The following is a 16,349-nucleotide window of genomic DNA, read 5'->3' as shown; positions in this document are numbered from 1 at the left end:
TTATATTTAACACTAAATTCTACCCACAGGTACCACCAAGAGAGCAGCACACCATCCAAGGACTCAACTCTGTGTTCACCTTCAGACCCCAAGAAGCTGTCCCTTCATGGCCAAGGTGCCTTTCGACCCTTACCTGTGCCCCCCAGGGGGAGCTGTCAGTCCACACCAGCTACTGGCAAGCCTGTTGGCTTGACATCTTGTACAACGAACCCAAAAGAACCCCAGGGACTTCCGGATCACAAAGACTCTTCAAGTGAATTCCTTTTCAAGTGCCATAGGAACACAAATGAGTTTCATTCAGAAAATTCCCTTCTAGGTTCCCCTTTACAGAACAATTCAAACCTAGAGAAGAAGGAGTTGGAACTTCATTTGTATGTTATTTCCACAACCTCATCAATATTTCTGCACTTAAAAAGTTCATGGAACAATTACATCATAGTAAGTGTCCTCATAAGATAACTTTGACCTCTAACCTCCCTCCCTCCTTTCCTATCCTTTTTCCTCCCTTCCCTTCCCTTCCCTTCCCTTCCCTTCCCTCCCTTTCCCCTTCCTTTCTTCCTTTCTCTCTCTCTCTCTCTCTCTTTCTCCCCACTCCCCCTCTCTCTCCATAAACATGCCTTCCTGGCTCTACCTCCCTATTTTGGAAATTTACCCTAGACTTTAATAATATTTTGAAAGACAGATACACTGGACAAGCCAGGTATGGTGTTGCACATCTGTAATCCCAGTGACTTGAGAGGCTGAGGCAGGAGATTGCAAATTCAAGGCCAGCCTGAGCAACTTAAAGGTAGCTCAGTGGTAGGGCTTCCCTGGGTTCAGCTCCCACTGTCTCAAAAACCACACTGGACAATGAAAGGGATCATTTTATTCAGGCTGTTGCAGAGGAAGAAATGCTCATTGATGAAGAAAGACTTACAAAAATGGAGAACCTGGGATTTTGTAGACGTAGGTAAGTGAGACAGTCATCAGTGAGTCTCACCAGGTAGCCTTTTGCTTAGTTGGGGTGACACAAACCTTAGGTAAAATTTAACACTGTCACTGTGTTTCTGTATTTATTTTGTGCATTCTTGAAAATAGGTATCATTGTTATAGAATCAAATAATTTTATCTAGAAATCATCAGTCTAAGTCTTGTTTTACAAACCAGGAAAATGAAGCACAAAACTTTTAAGTGATTTACTCAAGATTATAAAGTAACTTTAGGAGAAGAACCAGAACTCCCACTTAGGGCTTTTTTTTTTTTTTTTTTTTTTTTTTTTTTTTTGTAGATGGACACAACACAATGCCTTTATTTTTATGTGGTGCTGAGAATCGAAAGGCGAGCGCTCTACCGCTGAGCCACAATCCCACCCCAGGGCTCTTTTTTTAAACATCTCGATTAGTTTAAGAAAACAAGTAACTTATTTAAAAAATGTGATATTTTTAAGTTATCTTCAGTGATAATATTTATTATTGATCTTCCTTTACAATATTAATAAATATAAAAGCTGTTTTTATTCAGAAAAAAACTACGAAGCAAGGGTTTTAATAAGAGACTAAAAATTGTGAAAAACTGCAAGATAACTCTAGTTTTTTTCCCTCATAGCAAGATTCAGAAGACTACAAATATTTAAAATTCTCCTCTAAATTTTTAAACAGCTTTGCCCAAATTAAAAATGTAACCAAGTCACAAATAGAGGAAAACCCTGGCCTATTAAAAGAACTCTGTATTCTAATAGAAAAACCAAAACTTAATTGACTTTTTAAAAAAACTGAATAAATATTTTAAAACAACTGTTCATGCTTCCCTGAATTAACTAACTTCTGGTTTCAATACTACTTTTTAACTCTGTAGCAGAGGCACAGGTGGGGCAAGTCTGACCAATTCATACCTATAAAGCTATGTATAACCCTTCCAATAATCAATGCAGTAACAGTTACTAACATGTATTGTTATCTAGTAGGCTTTGTTCTGATGATTTATTGTGTCAAAGGCAGAGTTACAAGTTTGGTTATGTATAGATTTTTTTTTTTTAAAGAGAGAGTGAGAGAGGAGAGAGAGAGAGAGAGAGAGAGAGAAAGAGAATTTTTTGATATTTATTTTTTAGTTATTGGCGGACACAAGATCTTTGTTTGTACGTGGTGCTGAGAATCGAACCCGGGCCGCACGCATGCCAGGCAAGCGCGCTACCACTTGAGCCACATCCCCAGCCCCATGTATAGATTTTTATTAGCAATTAATGAATTGGGGGAAGCCTCCATTTTACAAAATGTTATGAGAGTTTCCTCTGGGCAATAGCAGAACAGTGGGTTCTGTAAGATGGGAAAGAGGAAACAGAACAACAGGGAAAAATGATTAATATCAGGTTACTTCAGATTCATTTTTTTGTAAGGTTAAAATAGAAGAAATTTTCTCGTTACATTGACAGGTAAACTAGAATCATCCTGTTTTCAGACAGACTATGTTTTAGGATCTGTCTGTACCTTAAAGTTTCAATTTGAGTATACAGCATTTGGCAGGAGTGATTCCAAGATCCGTTGGGTCTTGTGCAGGAGCCCTGTGTGAAACAATGGCCTTCTATCTGTTTGTTTAAAAACAGATATTAACCTGTTTAGTCTACACAATAACCCTATGAGGTAGGATGTTATTCCCAAGTTAGTAGGTGAGGAAATTGAGGCACAAATAAATTAAGTATGTGCAAGGTCACATAGCTAGTGTGGAGCTGAGATTTGAACTCAGATAATTGGATTTTTTTTTCTTTGAAAATGACCAATAAACTCAATTTGGTTGGAGGAGTATTATTTTTATGAGTTGGTATATAGTATCATTAAAAATAATATCCTATCCCTTGAAAGATGAAAAATGAATAAGCAAATATTTTGCATATAAATTATGAATTGGGCTAATATTTATCCTAGTAACATTAAGATAATAATTCAATAGAAACAATATAAAAGTTGTGACTTTTCTATGACCCTGTTGAATTCTCTCCTCAGATTGGTCACCTTTGGTTAGTCTTGGTGATGTTTTCATAAGTTTTAGGAAATTTTGGGAAAGATCATTTAAATTAGCCAGGCTTTTCTGAGGGAACTGATCTCTTGTGCCTTGAGACCCTGAATGATCTATCATGTTTTCTGAGGGAACTGATCTCTTGTGCCTCGAGATCCTGAATGATCTATCATGTTGAAGTAGGTAGACATTTTAACTATATACTCTTTCACAGAATTAGTCTAAGTCATCCAATTAGAAATTAGCAGTACTCATCCTGGTTTTAAGGGTATCCAAAGAGTTAGGTCTCCATCAATAGTCCATTTTATTTGTAACTTTTACCAATAATAATTACTTCTGGGTCGATTAGCATCTCTAATTCTGTAAAGATGAAATATGGTAATTCTTTGCCCTTTATATGTTGTGAAGATAGCTGCTAGAAGGCTATCTCCATATTAAATTCTAGATTTAAGGCAAACATCAACATTTAGACTGGAGTAAAGGGAAAGATTTTGTTTTTCATACTAGGAATTGAACCAAGGGGCCCTTTACCACTGAGTTACATCCCCAGACCTTTTTTTAAAAATATTTTTTTAGATGATGATGAACCTTTATTTTATTCATTTATTTATATGCAGTGCTGAGAATCAAACCCAATGCTTCATACACGCTAAGCAAGCACTCTATCACTGAGCCACAACCCCAGCCCATCCCCAGACCTTTTTATTTTTTATTTTGAGACAGGGTCTTACTAAGTTGCCCATCCTGGCTTTGAACTTGAGATCCTCCTGCAAACTTGAGATTCGCCTGCCTCTGTTCCCCTGAGTAGCTGTAATTATAGGCAATTTGCCCAAGCCTGGTTTTAGTTTCTTTTTAAAACAGAATAATGATGAAAGCAGTAATAAAAACTAGACCACCATTCACCACCCTGCTCTGCTATTAAGACATAGGTAAGCATGTTTGGAATTGCAAATCAGCAACATTTCAGAATTTCGCTTTTCTTAGTTGGGGGATTGGGGGCATTTTACCACGAGCCACATCACCCCCACGCCCTCCCCCCCCCTTTTTTTAACCTTTTAAAGACAGGGTCTCACCAAGTTACTTAGGGCCTCACTAAGTTGCTGAGGCTAACTTTGAATGCCCAATTCTACCTCAACCTCTCAAGCCTCAGGGATTACAGTTGTGTGCCACCACGCCTGGGCTTGGCTCAAAATTCCTTCTGACCTGTCTCTAAAGCCTCATTACAGAGAAAAGATTACTTAGAGAACTTGCTAAACACTATATGTTTGTTTTGAGGACTGAGAATAAATAGGAAATGTTAACCCTAAAGCTTTAAGGAAAAATCAACTCCATTAATTTTACAATAGGGGAATAGTTAATAAAATATAAAAGTGTTAGCCATTTCAATAAGGGAACAGTTAAGATAAATATTGTATATCTATGCTATGGAATATTAGGTAATCATTAAAAATTATATATACAGACATGAAAAACCGTCCATTATATATTAAGTGATTTAAAAATTAGGTCTCAGATTAATACATGTGATATAATTGAGCTAGGATTAAATCTGTCTTATTAAAACATGTCAATACATGAATACTATAAATGCGTATATTACAATATATGTATAGATATATGTATAGATACATATATTATAACATTTATAGTATTTAACATTTATAGCATTTATAGTATTCAATACATCTGAAAGAACAAATCAAACCAATTATAGTTACTTTGAATAGAATGGAAGGGGTAAGGAGAAACAGAACTTTCATCTCTATGTGTTTATATTCTGTTTGAATTTGATAACTTATTTTATATTGAAAAAATGTAAGATTTAAAACTTTTTTAAAAATTAGATAATGAAAAAAATTCCCTGTGGTGTTATAAAATACTGGAATGAATATAAACAAATATAGAAGGGAGGTCTGGGGATGTGGCTCAAGCGGTAGCGCGCACGCCTGGCATGCGTGCTGCCCGGGTTCGATCCTCAGCACCACATACAAAGATGTTGTGTCTGCTGAGAACTAAAAAATAAATATTAAAAATTCTAAAAAAAAAAATATAGAAGGGATTAAGGAGTAGATCCATGATATTGTCTAACAGTAAGGGAAATTGGTTTTCAGTAAACAAAAATTCTAACAATTTCCACTTTTTTTCTCTTTTAGAAAGCTACTCTTTTACAAGATCCCTTGTATGCTAGTGAGCTTAGAAGTCAAAAGCCGTACAGGTGAGGAGTGATATATGCTAGAACTGCATGGGGATTTTTTTCTGTCTTCCTCAGCTCTCCTAACTATATTGTACATGTGGGTGACTATCATATTTATACCTCTACTTCGATTATCACTGTTCTCGGCTTCAACAGTACTTTCCTGGCTGGCCTCTTTGTTTTCCCTCTTGCCCCTTTCTAGCTCTTTCTCCATTACAACTGAGAGATCTTCTGAAGCACAAAACTATTCATGTAACTAATTCATTCCACAAAGTCTTTGAAGGGCTCCCCATTGCCCTTAGGTGAAACTCTAAACTCAAGATTACAAAGATGTTTATAATGTCTCTTTATTTTTCCATCCTCATCTGTTGTGTACTCCACTTTTTTGCACTAAGTTCCTGGTCCAAATGAACTTCTCACAGTTCTCAGAAAACTCTGTTCTCTTCTCTGGGGGCTTAACATGACAGTCCCTCTTCTGGAATCCTACTCTCATCTCTTCTTCCCCTTTGTGAATAACTTCAATACGTCAAGTCTTAGTTTATCTCTTCTTTTCTCCAAAAACCTTTGCCAGTCTGTGTTATGATTGCTTATTTGGTTATTTACTACCATATATTACAGCATGCTCCTTAAGGGAAGGAAGTATACCTTGGTCACTGGCCCAAAGTAGGCTGCAATAAGCCTTTATAGAATGAGTGAATAAATGAGACCAGATCATGAAAGACCCTATATGCAAAGCCAAGGAGTCTGGATTTTATTCAGACTTCAAAGTTCTATTACATTCTTATCACAGGTTTGTCTCATTGTATTTACTTGTGATATGACCATTTCTTTCATTAGATTGTGAGCTCCTAAAAAGCAAGGAATAAATCTTATTAGTCTAAGTATTCTTACTTAAAATAGTACTTTGCATATAATAAGCACTCAGTGAATTGATGATGTTGACAATTTTGATATTTTGATATGGGTAAGTTTTGAGAGGTTGATGATCAAGTAAATGAGTTAAGAGTAAATTAATTTTAAAAGATGCATGTTCATTCCTCACCAAAAAGGAACCAAAGTTCTTTAAAGGAATGGCTGCTTCTGGGTCTGGGACAGGGAACAAAAAATGAGTCTGAAACAGCTAATACTAGAAAGCAAAGAGAAAAGGGCCTGGACTAAAAGGATGATGGAACCCATGTCCTTTTAGTTAGCTAAAGAAGGGACAACCTCAGAAAACATAAGGAATGGAGTGATTGAAACATAATGAATATGTAAAAATTCAGAAATATGTAATGATGTATCTACAGAAAGGGCTCTCTCTCTCTTCCTCCACCAAAAAAATAAAACACATCAAACATGAGGCACTAATCCCTTACACTGTAAAATCAGCAAAGAAACAGAAAGAATTATCCTGTATTAAATGTAACCAGTTTGCAATAATCAAGTAACCCTATTTGATAAGGGCAAATTCCCTCTTACAGAATTCCAGTAATGAATGTGGAAGCTTTAACAGAATTAGAAAATTACCATTTTCACAACCTCTAATGAAATAATAGATTCATGCAAAAACCCTCAGTGGATGAAATCATTAGAAGGGTGAAAAGAAGTTTCCAAATGCAGAGATCATGTTGTACATGACTAAACCCATCTATTAGTCTGAGCATTCTTTCAGTGGGACACCCAGACTTGGTGCACCTCATTATTTGATATGATATGAAGCATACAGCACCATCTATGAAGTATTTTTTGTTAAGTCAGTTAAACTTGAATCTGACTTAAAAGTGTGGGTGTGCCATCAGTAAAAAGGAATTTTGACACATTCTTGATGTGGATGAAACTTGAAGACATTATTCTAAGTGAAATATATCCGTAAAAAAGGACAAATATTGTATTAGTCCAGTTATGTGAGGTACTTAGAATAGGCAAATTTATAGAGACAGAAAATAGAAAAAGAGTTACCAGGAGCTAGAGGCCAATTAGGAATGCAGTCAGGACAAACTTTCTGTATGGGATGGAAAAAAGTTTTGGAAATTAAAAGTGGTAAGGATTTACACTTTGCATAACTGTGAATGCACATCACCACCACTGAGTTTATACCTAAAGGATGAGTATGCTGATAAATTTATGTTGCATTTATTTTACTCAGTTATTAAAAAGTGTGTAAGGGAATAGATAAAACAAAATTGGCTAACTTGTTTGACTTGTTGAAAATTGTTGAAGGTAAATAATGGGTATTGTGGGAGTTTCTTATATAATTTTCTCCATTTTTGGGTGTATGTTTGAAAATTCCCATACTGAAAAAAAGTTTAAAAGACTTAAGAAACATAATGAATAAATACAAGAAGTCTCTTATATAAAGATCTTGATTTTAACAGACCAAATATAAAAAGACATTTTTAAGACAACAGAATTATAAAATTGACTGGGTATTAGATAATACCAAAGAATTTTCTGTAATTTTGTTGAGTGTGATAATAATAATTTTGTAAGAAAATGTTTCTTTTTGAGATTCATTTCAATGTATGTAAAAGTTAAAGGACATAAAGTTTTGGATTTCTTAAAAAATAAAAAAAAAAACTATACAGACAGCCTAAAATTTCTGTTTTCATATGTTTATTGTAAAAAAGTATGAGTTTTAATTTTATTTATTTATTTATTGGTAACAGGGATTGAACCCAGGGGTGCTTAACTACTGAGCCACATCCCCAGCCCTTTTTAAAAAAAATTTCGTATTTTGAGACAGGGTCTTGTTAAGTTGCTTAGGATTTCAGTAAATTGTTAAGGCTGGCTTTGGACTTGCAATCTTCCTGCCTCAGGAAGCAAGGATTACAGCTGCTAGGATTACAGGCATGCACCACCTCAATGGACTTTGAGTTTTCATTTTAGTGCTTTATTTAAAGAGAGTTTCAGGCTAATCCTATTACACACTAGCTTTCTATATGTGGCATTTATCCTTGGAGGCAAGAGGGAGAGTTCTACCATTGTTTCTGTTCTGACTGAGGAAAATCATGTTTCTTACAGATTTAATTCCTGAAGTATTTAAAATGCAGTGATTTAAAACATACTATGAGGGACACAATAATCACAAGAAATAGTGTCTACCTGCATGACATCTTTTGTTTAATTGGAACTGTGTGTCGTAGACTGGACAGTTCTGTAACTTGGACATTGTAAACATAATGCAAAATGCAAAACACTTCTGAGATAATCTTTTGAAAAGTCTTTTCCAGCTCTAAAGTTGTTTTTTTTTTTTTTTTTTTTTTTTTTTTTTTAACAAGTGTGAGGTATTGTTTATATTACATGTCTGGAAAAATTAAAATAATGCAGGAAAATAGAGCTTATCATTACAAGTATCTTTCTTGCAATACTGTCTTATGAATTATGTTTTATAACCGATGAAAATATACAGTACCTGTTAATATTAATATATATTTTCCTCTTACTCCTAAATTGAATAATGGTGTCTTCTGGTACATTTTATTATTTAAATTAGTCAAATGAAATTTATAATATGTATAAAAGCAAATATTCTTTGTCCATAAAAATTGTAATTTTGGTTATTAATCTGTAGAGATATAGAATTCCTAATCTGACTTGAATTTATGATATATATGAGACCTCAATTTATACATGAATTAATTTTTAGTGTGAAGAGATTAGTGTGCTTTTTCCTCTGAAAAATGTTTTGGTGTTTTAAAAAATTAGTTTGGCATTACAATCTATGATCACAGGTTTGCAAAGGATTAAAAAGTTTATTTTGGGCTGGGGTTGTGGCTTAGTGGTAGAGTGCTTGCTTAGCATGTGCGAGGGTTCAATCCCCAGTACCACATAAAAAACTAAATAAACAAAGTAAAGGTATTGTGTCCATTTACAGCTAAGAATATATATTTTTAAAATTTTTATTTCTATTATGAGTCTTAGCAAATTGCTGACTTCGAATGGGAAAAAGTATAAAATTAATTTCAAAGTAATTCTACTGATGCTGTATTTTATCTGAGTTTGTGCTTTTCTAAGCTCATTTGTTTTTTGAAAACTACATTTCTGTTGTTTCAGGAATTCCCAGAGTAGAGGGATTTTATGATTTTCTTTTTTCTTAATGAAATGTGGTAATAATTAGAAGTGGATGTAAAGGGAAGCAGGATCTCAAACATACCTTCTTTATTTAGAATCCACTTATTAAATACTTGTCATGTGTGAAGGACATGCATTAACTGAAGTATCAGCACAGTGGGTACTGTCATCATCTGCATCATACAGAAGAGGCAACTGAGGCACAGGGAGATGGTATAAATTGCCCCGGTGATAATTATCTAGCTTACCAGGAGCAGGTCCAGGATTCTGACCTCAGCCCTCATGCTCATAATTATCATGTTCCCCTGCCTCTAGGATTTTTATTGCTGAATTTTTAATGATTATTTTATCTTTAGTGTTCCCACTAGAAAAATACAGTGCTTTTTTAAGAAAGTCTTAATTTTGGAGTCAGTAGGAAATGCTCATTGATGAAATAGAACATCTTAGGGCTGGGGATGTGGCTCAAGCAGTAGCGCGCTCGCCTGGCATGCGTGCGGCGCGGGTTCGATCCTCAGCACCACATACAAACAAAGATGTTGTGTCTGCCGAAAACTAAAAAATAAATATTAAAAAAAAAATTCTCTCTCTCTCTCCTCTCTCACTCTCTCTTTAAAAAAAAAACAAATAGAACATCTTAAATGCTTTTATAAATAAAGGGGAAAGTAGTGGCATGTAGTAGCATGGGAACAGAGGGCTGGTATCATAGATTTCTGAAGGAGGGGGTATGATAGTTTTTACTTCAAGTCAGAGATTCTAAAATTCCATCAACCACACAGAACATGGAATGTCCTTCCTGCTGTTACTTTGCATGCTGGTGATCTAAATCCCTAGTTTTTTTTAAGGAAGGAGAGGTTAGCCTATTTTCCCTAGCTTTCTATAAAATGCCAAGTAATATCTAGCTCAGTCTATTCAGTGGGAGTTAGCTCAGTGAATGAGCTGGTCTATGAAAAGTGCCCAGGCTGGAGCCTGCCAGTCAGTCCCAGTTACATGCAAGTTGTGATTGCTGAGCACAGTGTGAGATGGAAACAATATTTAATCTGATAACATTTGTTTTTCAGGTTGCTAAAAATCAGCCAAGGGGCCAGGATCACATACATAAATAACTACAGTGAGGCAAAATGGGATTATTGTGATACCAGAAATGTGAAAAAACCTGTGGTGGCAGAGGGGTTGCATTTGTTAGAGGGACTAGGGAAAGATCTAAACAGAAGTGTTGACCTTTTCAGTTAAGGCAGCTTTTTCTGATGTGTGGGATCAGGTGGATCAGTGATGGGAGCTGATTTCAGGTAGCTCTCTGACATGGCCTGAAACAACTTTGAATTTCATAGTGGGAAAAATGATTCTCTTCTCCAGCTAGTCTGTTCTCCTCAGAGAGCAGCTCTTGACTTAGTACTGGTAGGGACAGCTCTCCAACATATGTTCATCTGTCTTTTCTGCAAAGTGAGTGTAGACCTGAAGCTCAGAATATGGAGCATCTACTTTGGATTTGTGTAGCTTTCCTAGGAACAAAATAACATGGTTTGGGCATAAAAACAAACATGAAGATCAAAGGAACAGAGTAGAAGACAGAGAAAAAAATCACACAGATACAGTCATGTATCTGATCCTTGACAAAGGTGCCAAAAACAGGTTGGATAAAAGATAGCCTTTTTAACGTGCTGGGAAATGGTGCTGGGAAAACTGGATATTCATATGTAGAAGAATGAAATTATATCTGTATCTATCACCCTGCACAAAAGTCAACTCAAAGTGCATCAGAGGTAGGAATTAAATCAGAAACTTGGCAAATGATAAAAGAAAACCTAGGACCAACACTCCAAAATAAGTGTAGGCATTGACTTCCATAATAAGACCCCTGAAGTTCAAGAAATAAAACTCCAAAACCGTAAGTGGGATGACAGCACAGCAAAGGAAGCAAGAGCATGAAAAGACAGGCTACAGAATGGGAGAAAAACTTTGCCAGCTACTCCTTTGACAGGGGTTAATACTGAGAATACATACAGAACTCGAAAAACAGGCTGGGCATATAGCTCAGTGGTAAAACCCTTACCTAGTGTGCATGAGGCCTTGGGTTCAATACCCTGCACCACAGCAAAACAACAACAACAACAAAAACAAATTACACACACACACACACACAAATTCAATCAATAAATGGTAAAATGAACTAAACAGACATTTCTAAAAAAAAATGTGGTCAATAAATATATGAAAAAATTCAACATCCTTAGCATCAAGGAAATACAAATCAAAACTACAATCAGAGTTCATCTCACTCTAGTTAAAATGGGAATCCTCAAGAACATAAATAATAATATTAAGTGCTGGGAATGTGGAGAGAGAGGAACATTTATACATTGTTGGTGAGAATGTAATTAGTATAATTATTATGAAAAGCAGTATGGAGATCCCTTGAAAAGACTAGGAATGGAACCACCATATTTTTAACCAAGCTATTCTGCTCCTTGATTTCATCAAAAAGAACTGAAATTGGCATACTATAGTGGTGCCTGTATTCCAGTGTTTATAGCAGCACAATTCACAAAAATAGCCAAGTTATGCAACCAGGCTTGGTGTCAACAGATGAATGAATAAAGAAAATGTCACACACACACACACACACACACACACACACACACACACACTAGAGTTTTATTCAGAAATAAAAAAGAATGAAATTATGTCATTTGCTGGTAAATGGATGGAAGTGAAGAACATCATGTTAAATAAAGTAAGCCAGACTCAGGAAGTCAAGGGTTGAAAGTTTTCTTTTATATGTGGAAGCTAGAGAGAAATAAGAAATAGAAAAAGGGGAATCTCATGAAAATAGAAGGGAGAGAATAGTGGAACAGAGGAAAGGGATCAAGGGAAAGGAGGAGGAGGGAGGGGAGGAACTTATGTATAATTTTAATGCACCAATTAAAAAACAATAATAATGCACTAATAAAAACAATAAAAAGAATCTGTGTAGCTTTCATGCTGTTTTCACAGTTCCCTGATATTCATGCCAAGTTATACTGGTTTTCTCTGTCAAGAAGCAATACAAAGTTTTCTTTTTCTTTTCTTTTTCTTTTTTTTTTTTTTTAACATCAGATTATTTATTTTGCTTACACAAAATAAGGATCAGGGAACTTCACTATTTCACCAGTTGAGAATGGCTGTTCTCCCTCCAATCCAGATGTCTCTTGGAGGACCAGATGTGTCAGCTTGGTTTGATTGACTCCATGTTTTGTTTTGTTTTTTTCCCCCTGGAATATTGTCTCTGTTGAAAAACTGGCTTCACAAAGAAGGTGGCAGCAGGAAAATTTCAGAATCCAAAGTTTAAAAATAAGTCTTGGGTAGTGTGGGGTTATTTTCTGTCTCTGGGGTGATCATCTGGTGTCCGAGGCCTGGGGACAAAGGCAAAATCCCCAGCTGCCCATCTAGGAGATGTCACTCTCAGTAGCGTCTGGTGTCCTAATCTGTGCTCACCCAGGATAACAGTGGGTAAGGTGCAGCAGGTCACAGGGGCCCCCTGACCCTCTGGGAGCTCTCCCTGGGCAGACCCCCAGGGCCGAGGGTCAGAGACCAGGAGAGAATCAACGACTGTCCCCGCCTGTGGTCCCTGAGATTCTGGGACAGGGATGCAGGAGGCAGCCAGTGTCACAAGACGTCCCTGTCCCCAGCCAGGCCAGGCGCCTGGCTAAGCAAGGAGAAAGATGGTGTCCCTCCTCAGGGCCTGGCCCCTGTGCCTGTTCTCACTTCCTCCCCAGCACTGCCTGGAAGGGGAGGAAGTGACACCTAGGGGAAGGCCGGGAAGTGAGGCCACCGTCACATCCAAGTTCAGGGTGTGACAGCTCAGTCTGCCCCCCAACAGGCCCCATACTAGGCTCCCCTTCATGGGCCACATCTCTTCTGAGAGACACACCCTGCCCTTTATAGGCACAAGGATCCAGAAGTTCCAGGGACACGTCCATGTTTAGGCCCTCGGATCCGGAAGTTCCTCAGTCCTCCATGTTTAGGCCTCCGGAACTGGAAGTTCCTCAGTTGCACGTCCATGTTTAGGCTCTAGGATCCGGAAGTTCCTTTGGTGCACGTCCATGTTGAGACTCTAGGATTCGGAAGTTCCTCAGGCGTCCATGATTAGGTCCCTGGATCTGGAAGTTCCCCAGGTACACGTCCATCTTTGGGCCCTCAGATCCGGAAGTGCCTCAGGCATCCATGTTTAGGCCGTAGCATCTGGAAGTTCCTCAGGCATACGTCCATGTTTAAGCCCCTGGATCCGGAAGTGCTTCAGGCGTCCATTTTTAGGCCCCCGGATCCTGAAGTTCCTCAGGTGCACGTCCATGTTTAGGCCCCGGGATCTGGAAGTTCATCGGTGCACATCCATGTTTAGGCTCCTGGGTCCGGAAGTTCCCCAGGTGCACGTCCATGATTAGGCTTTAGGATCCGGAAGTTCCTCAGTTCCTCAGGCGCATGTCCATGTTTAAGCCCCCAGGTTCCTCAGGCATCCATATTTAGGCTCTGGGATCCAGAAGTGCCTCAGGCGTCCATGTTTAGGCCCTCAGAAATTCCTCAGGCGCACATCCATGTTTAAGTCCCTGTATTCGGAAGTTCCTTAGGTGTACATTTAGGCCCCCGGATCAATACAAAGTTTTCTTTATGAATAAACTTCTTTAAGCCAATGTGAATTGATTAAAAGAAAAAACATTAAGGAAATAATATTAAATGTGGTTTGTAGATTTTGGTAAATAATAAGGTTAGCTTGTGAAAGAGAGATGGACATTTACCAGGGACAGCAAGAGTATGGTATAAGTTCAATCTAGTAAAGGGTATGAGTAAAAAGTAAGTTCGAGAGCAAGAAACATTTTAGTCTGGGGGTAGTAAGCTTCATGACTTATGAATAATAAGGGTAGGGGGGTACAAAACCATACTAAAATTTCATTAGTAACAAAGTTTTACAAACCTGTTAATAATCACTGATATTCTTAAACTGCTTTTTTCTTATATTTTACATGGAAATTTTTCTTGTAGATCTGAGGAGAAAATTAAGCACTTCAGTCAACTTAAATCTGAACTTTTTCTTAAAGACAATACCTTGAGGAAGATACTTTGTTTAATTACGGAACTTAAGGTGGCAGCCCAGAAAAATTTCATTCTGAAAAGACTTTTTTGGAAAGTAGGTGTTTTATTTTTAATCTATAAAACTTGTTTGACCTGGTTATTCAAGCATAAATTAAAATATGAAGTTGTATACTGATGCTATATTTCAAATTGTTGATTAAATTTAATACAATCATGTCTTAATACTTGAAAGTTTGTTAGGTAGTCAGTAATGTTTAAATGGGGTGGGGAGATAGGGGTTGGAGAGAGAGGGTGGCCATAGCACAAAGTGGCTCACATGGGTTGGGTTGGCAGACCCAAAGAAAGGTATTAGAACTGTGTGTGGTGGCCCATGCCTGTAATCCCAGTGGCTCAGGAGGTTGAGGCAGGAGAATCACAATTTCAAAGCCAGCCTAAGCAGCTTAGCAAGGCCTTAAGCAATTTAGTGAGACCCTGTCTCAAGATAAAAAATATAAAAAGGGCTGGGGATGTGGCTCAGTAGTTAAATTCCCCTGGGTTCAATCCCTAGTACCTGCACCCCACACTCCCCAAAAAAGAGGTTTTAGAGGGAAAGCTTTTAAATATGAGTTGTAATATGGGAAAGTATATTTCAAGAAGTTTTACTATACAGATTCCTCTATAATGAAAATGTAATTTTAAAGAATTGCTTTTGAGGGTTGTGGCTCAGTGGTAGAGCACTTTACCTAGCCTGTGTGAGGCACTGGGTTCAATTCTCAGCACCACATATAAATAAATAAAATAAAGGTCCATTGACAACTTAAAAAAAAAAAAAGAAAGAATTACTTTTGAGTGTGGGACAGTTATTTTTAAAAATGTGACTCCTGAGAAACCAAGGCAGCCTAGTTCTCACTTGGTTAAGTTATAAATGCTTCATTTTCAGTTTCAGGGGAAGGTTTGAAGAAGCTCAGATGATTAATGATGTGGTGGTAATGAGGCCAAGATGAAGTGGTAAGCTCTGCCTAAGGCCAAACTCATGTTGGTGGATATATGTTGCATCCTAATTCTGGCTAGTGGCCTCATACATAGCTGCTACCATCTTATTGAACAGTTGTGAAATATATAACCCCTCCACCATTATAGACAGTCCTGGCCACTTCTTAATTCTAGGTAATACAAATGTAGGATGACCAACCATGTTGGTTTGCCTAGACTAGGGTGACCAGCTGTTCCAGTTAACATGGGCCTGAGGAAGTTCCTGGGACATGGGAAGGCTAGGACAGTCTCATGCAAATCAGGATGGTCTATCACTCTAATTAGAGAACAGAATCAGCATAGAGAGTAATATGTCAAATGTCTGAAAACATTGAGATTCAGGTAAGAATGATGTGGTACTGCATGGTTCTAAAATGGTCCATACTGGATAGATATTGTAAGGAATGCAACATCCATGTTTTGACTCTAGGATTTGAGAAGAATTGTGGAAAATAAAGGGATGAACATCAAAAAGACCAACCACATTGATTATGAAAAATGGAAATGGAATTCATGTGGAAAGGCTAAAGAAATTGGGATTATCTTCACCCAACTAAACCTCCCCACTCCATCCCACACATGGTATTAATTTAGTCAATGACCCTGATTATGTGGGCTTCTTTGTTGAAAAACCTCTTGTGACTTTTCTTACTAAATTAAGTGCAGCCACTTTGGCATTTAAGACTCTCCACTAATGGTCTCTGTCACAGACTCTGAATTTGGACAGGCCTGGCCTTTATTTTAGGAAGGCAGTGTTATCAGCAAGGGACTATCATCTGGGCAGGGCAAGTCCTGGTATCTGATCCAGCTCAAGGAGAAGATATAGTTCCCAAGGGTGGGAGTGATCTTTTGATAGAAGTGGGCAAAATTAAATATGTGAGCATTCCAGCATATGGGTGAAATTAGACTAGATGTACAAGCACTTGGTACTAGGATGATCTGCTTATTTAAGGTGTGGGAACAGGTCTTTCATGGAATGTGAGGTCTGGATCCAGGATCAAGGACACAAAGATTGTCAAGAGTAAAGCTAATAGCTGGGTAA

The 16,349-nt window shown here is 37.4% G+C and overlaps 1 protein-coding gene across 3 annotated transcripts in view; it reads left to right on the top strand.

Moving 5' to 3' along the window:
• C4H12orf56 (chromosome 4 C12orf56 homolog) overlaps positions 1-16,349 on the top strand; it is an 85,375-nt gene that overhangs the window by 47,648 nt on the left and 21,378 nt on the right. For 2 of the 3 annotated variants that reach the window (XM_076853068.1, XM_076853069.1), the window contains exons 4-6: positions 30-438; positions 5,142-5,203; positions 14,246-14,390. In XM_076853068.1, the coding sequence (XP_076709183.1) occupies positions 30-438; positions 5,142-5,203; positions 14,246-14,390 (616 nt within the window). The remainder of the gene's footprint in view (positions 1-29; positions 439-5,141; positions 5,204-14,245; positions 14,391-16,349) is intronic. The other variant, XM_076853070.1, reaches the window with a different exon arrangement.

The sequence above is a fragment of the Callospermophilus lateralis genome, chromosome 4, assembly GCF_048772815.1.
Source record: "Callospermophilus lateralis isolate mCalLat2 chromosome 4, mCalLat2.hap1, whole genome shotgun sequence".
NCBI classification, from domain to species: Eukaryota; Metazoa; Chordata; class Mammalia; order Rodentia; family Sciuridae; genus Callospermophilus; species Callospermophilus lateralis.
Note: the sequence above shows the minus strand (reverse complement) of the source record. Positions and strands in the feature narration are given on the sequence as shown.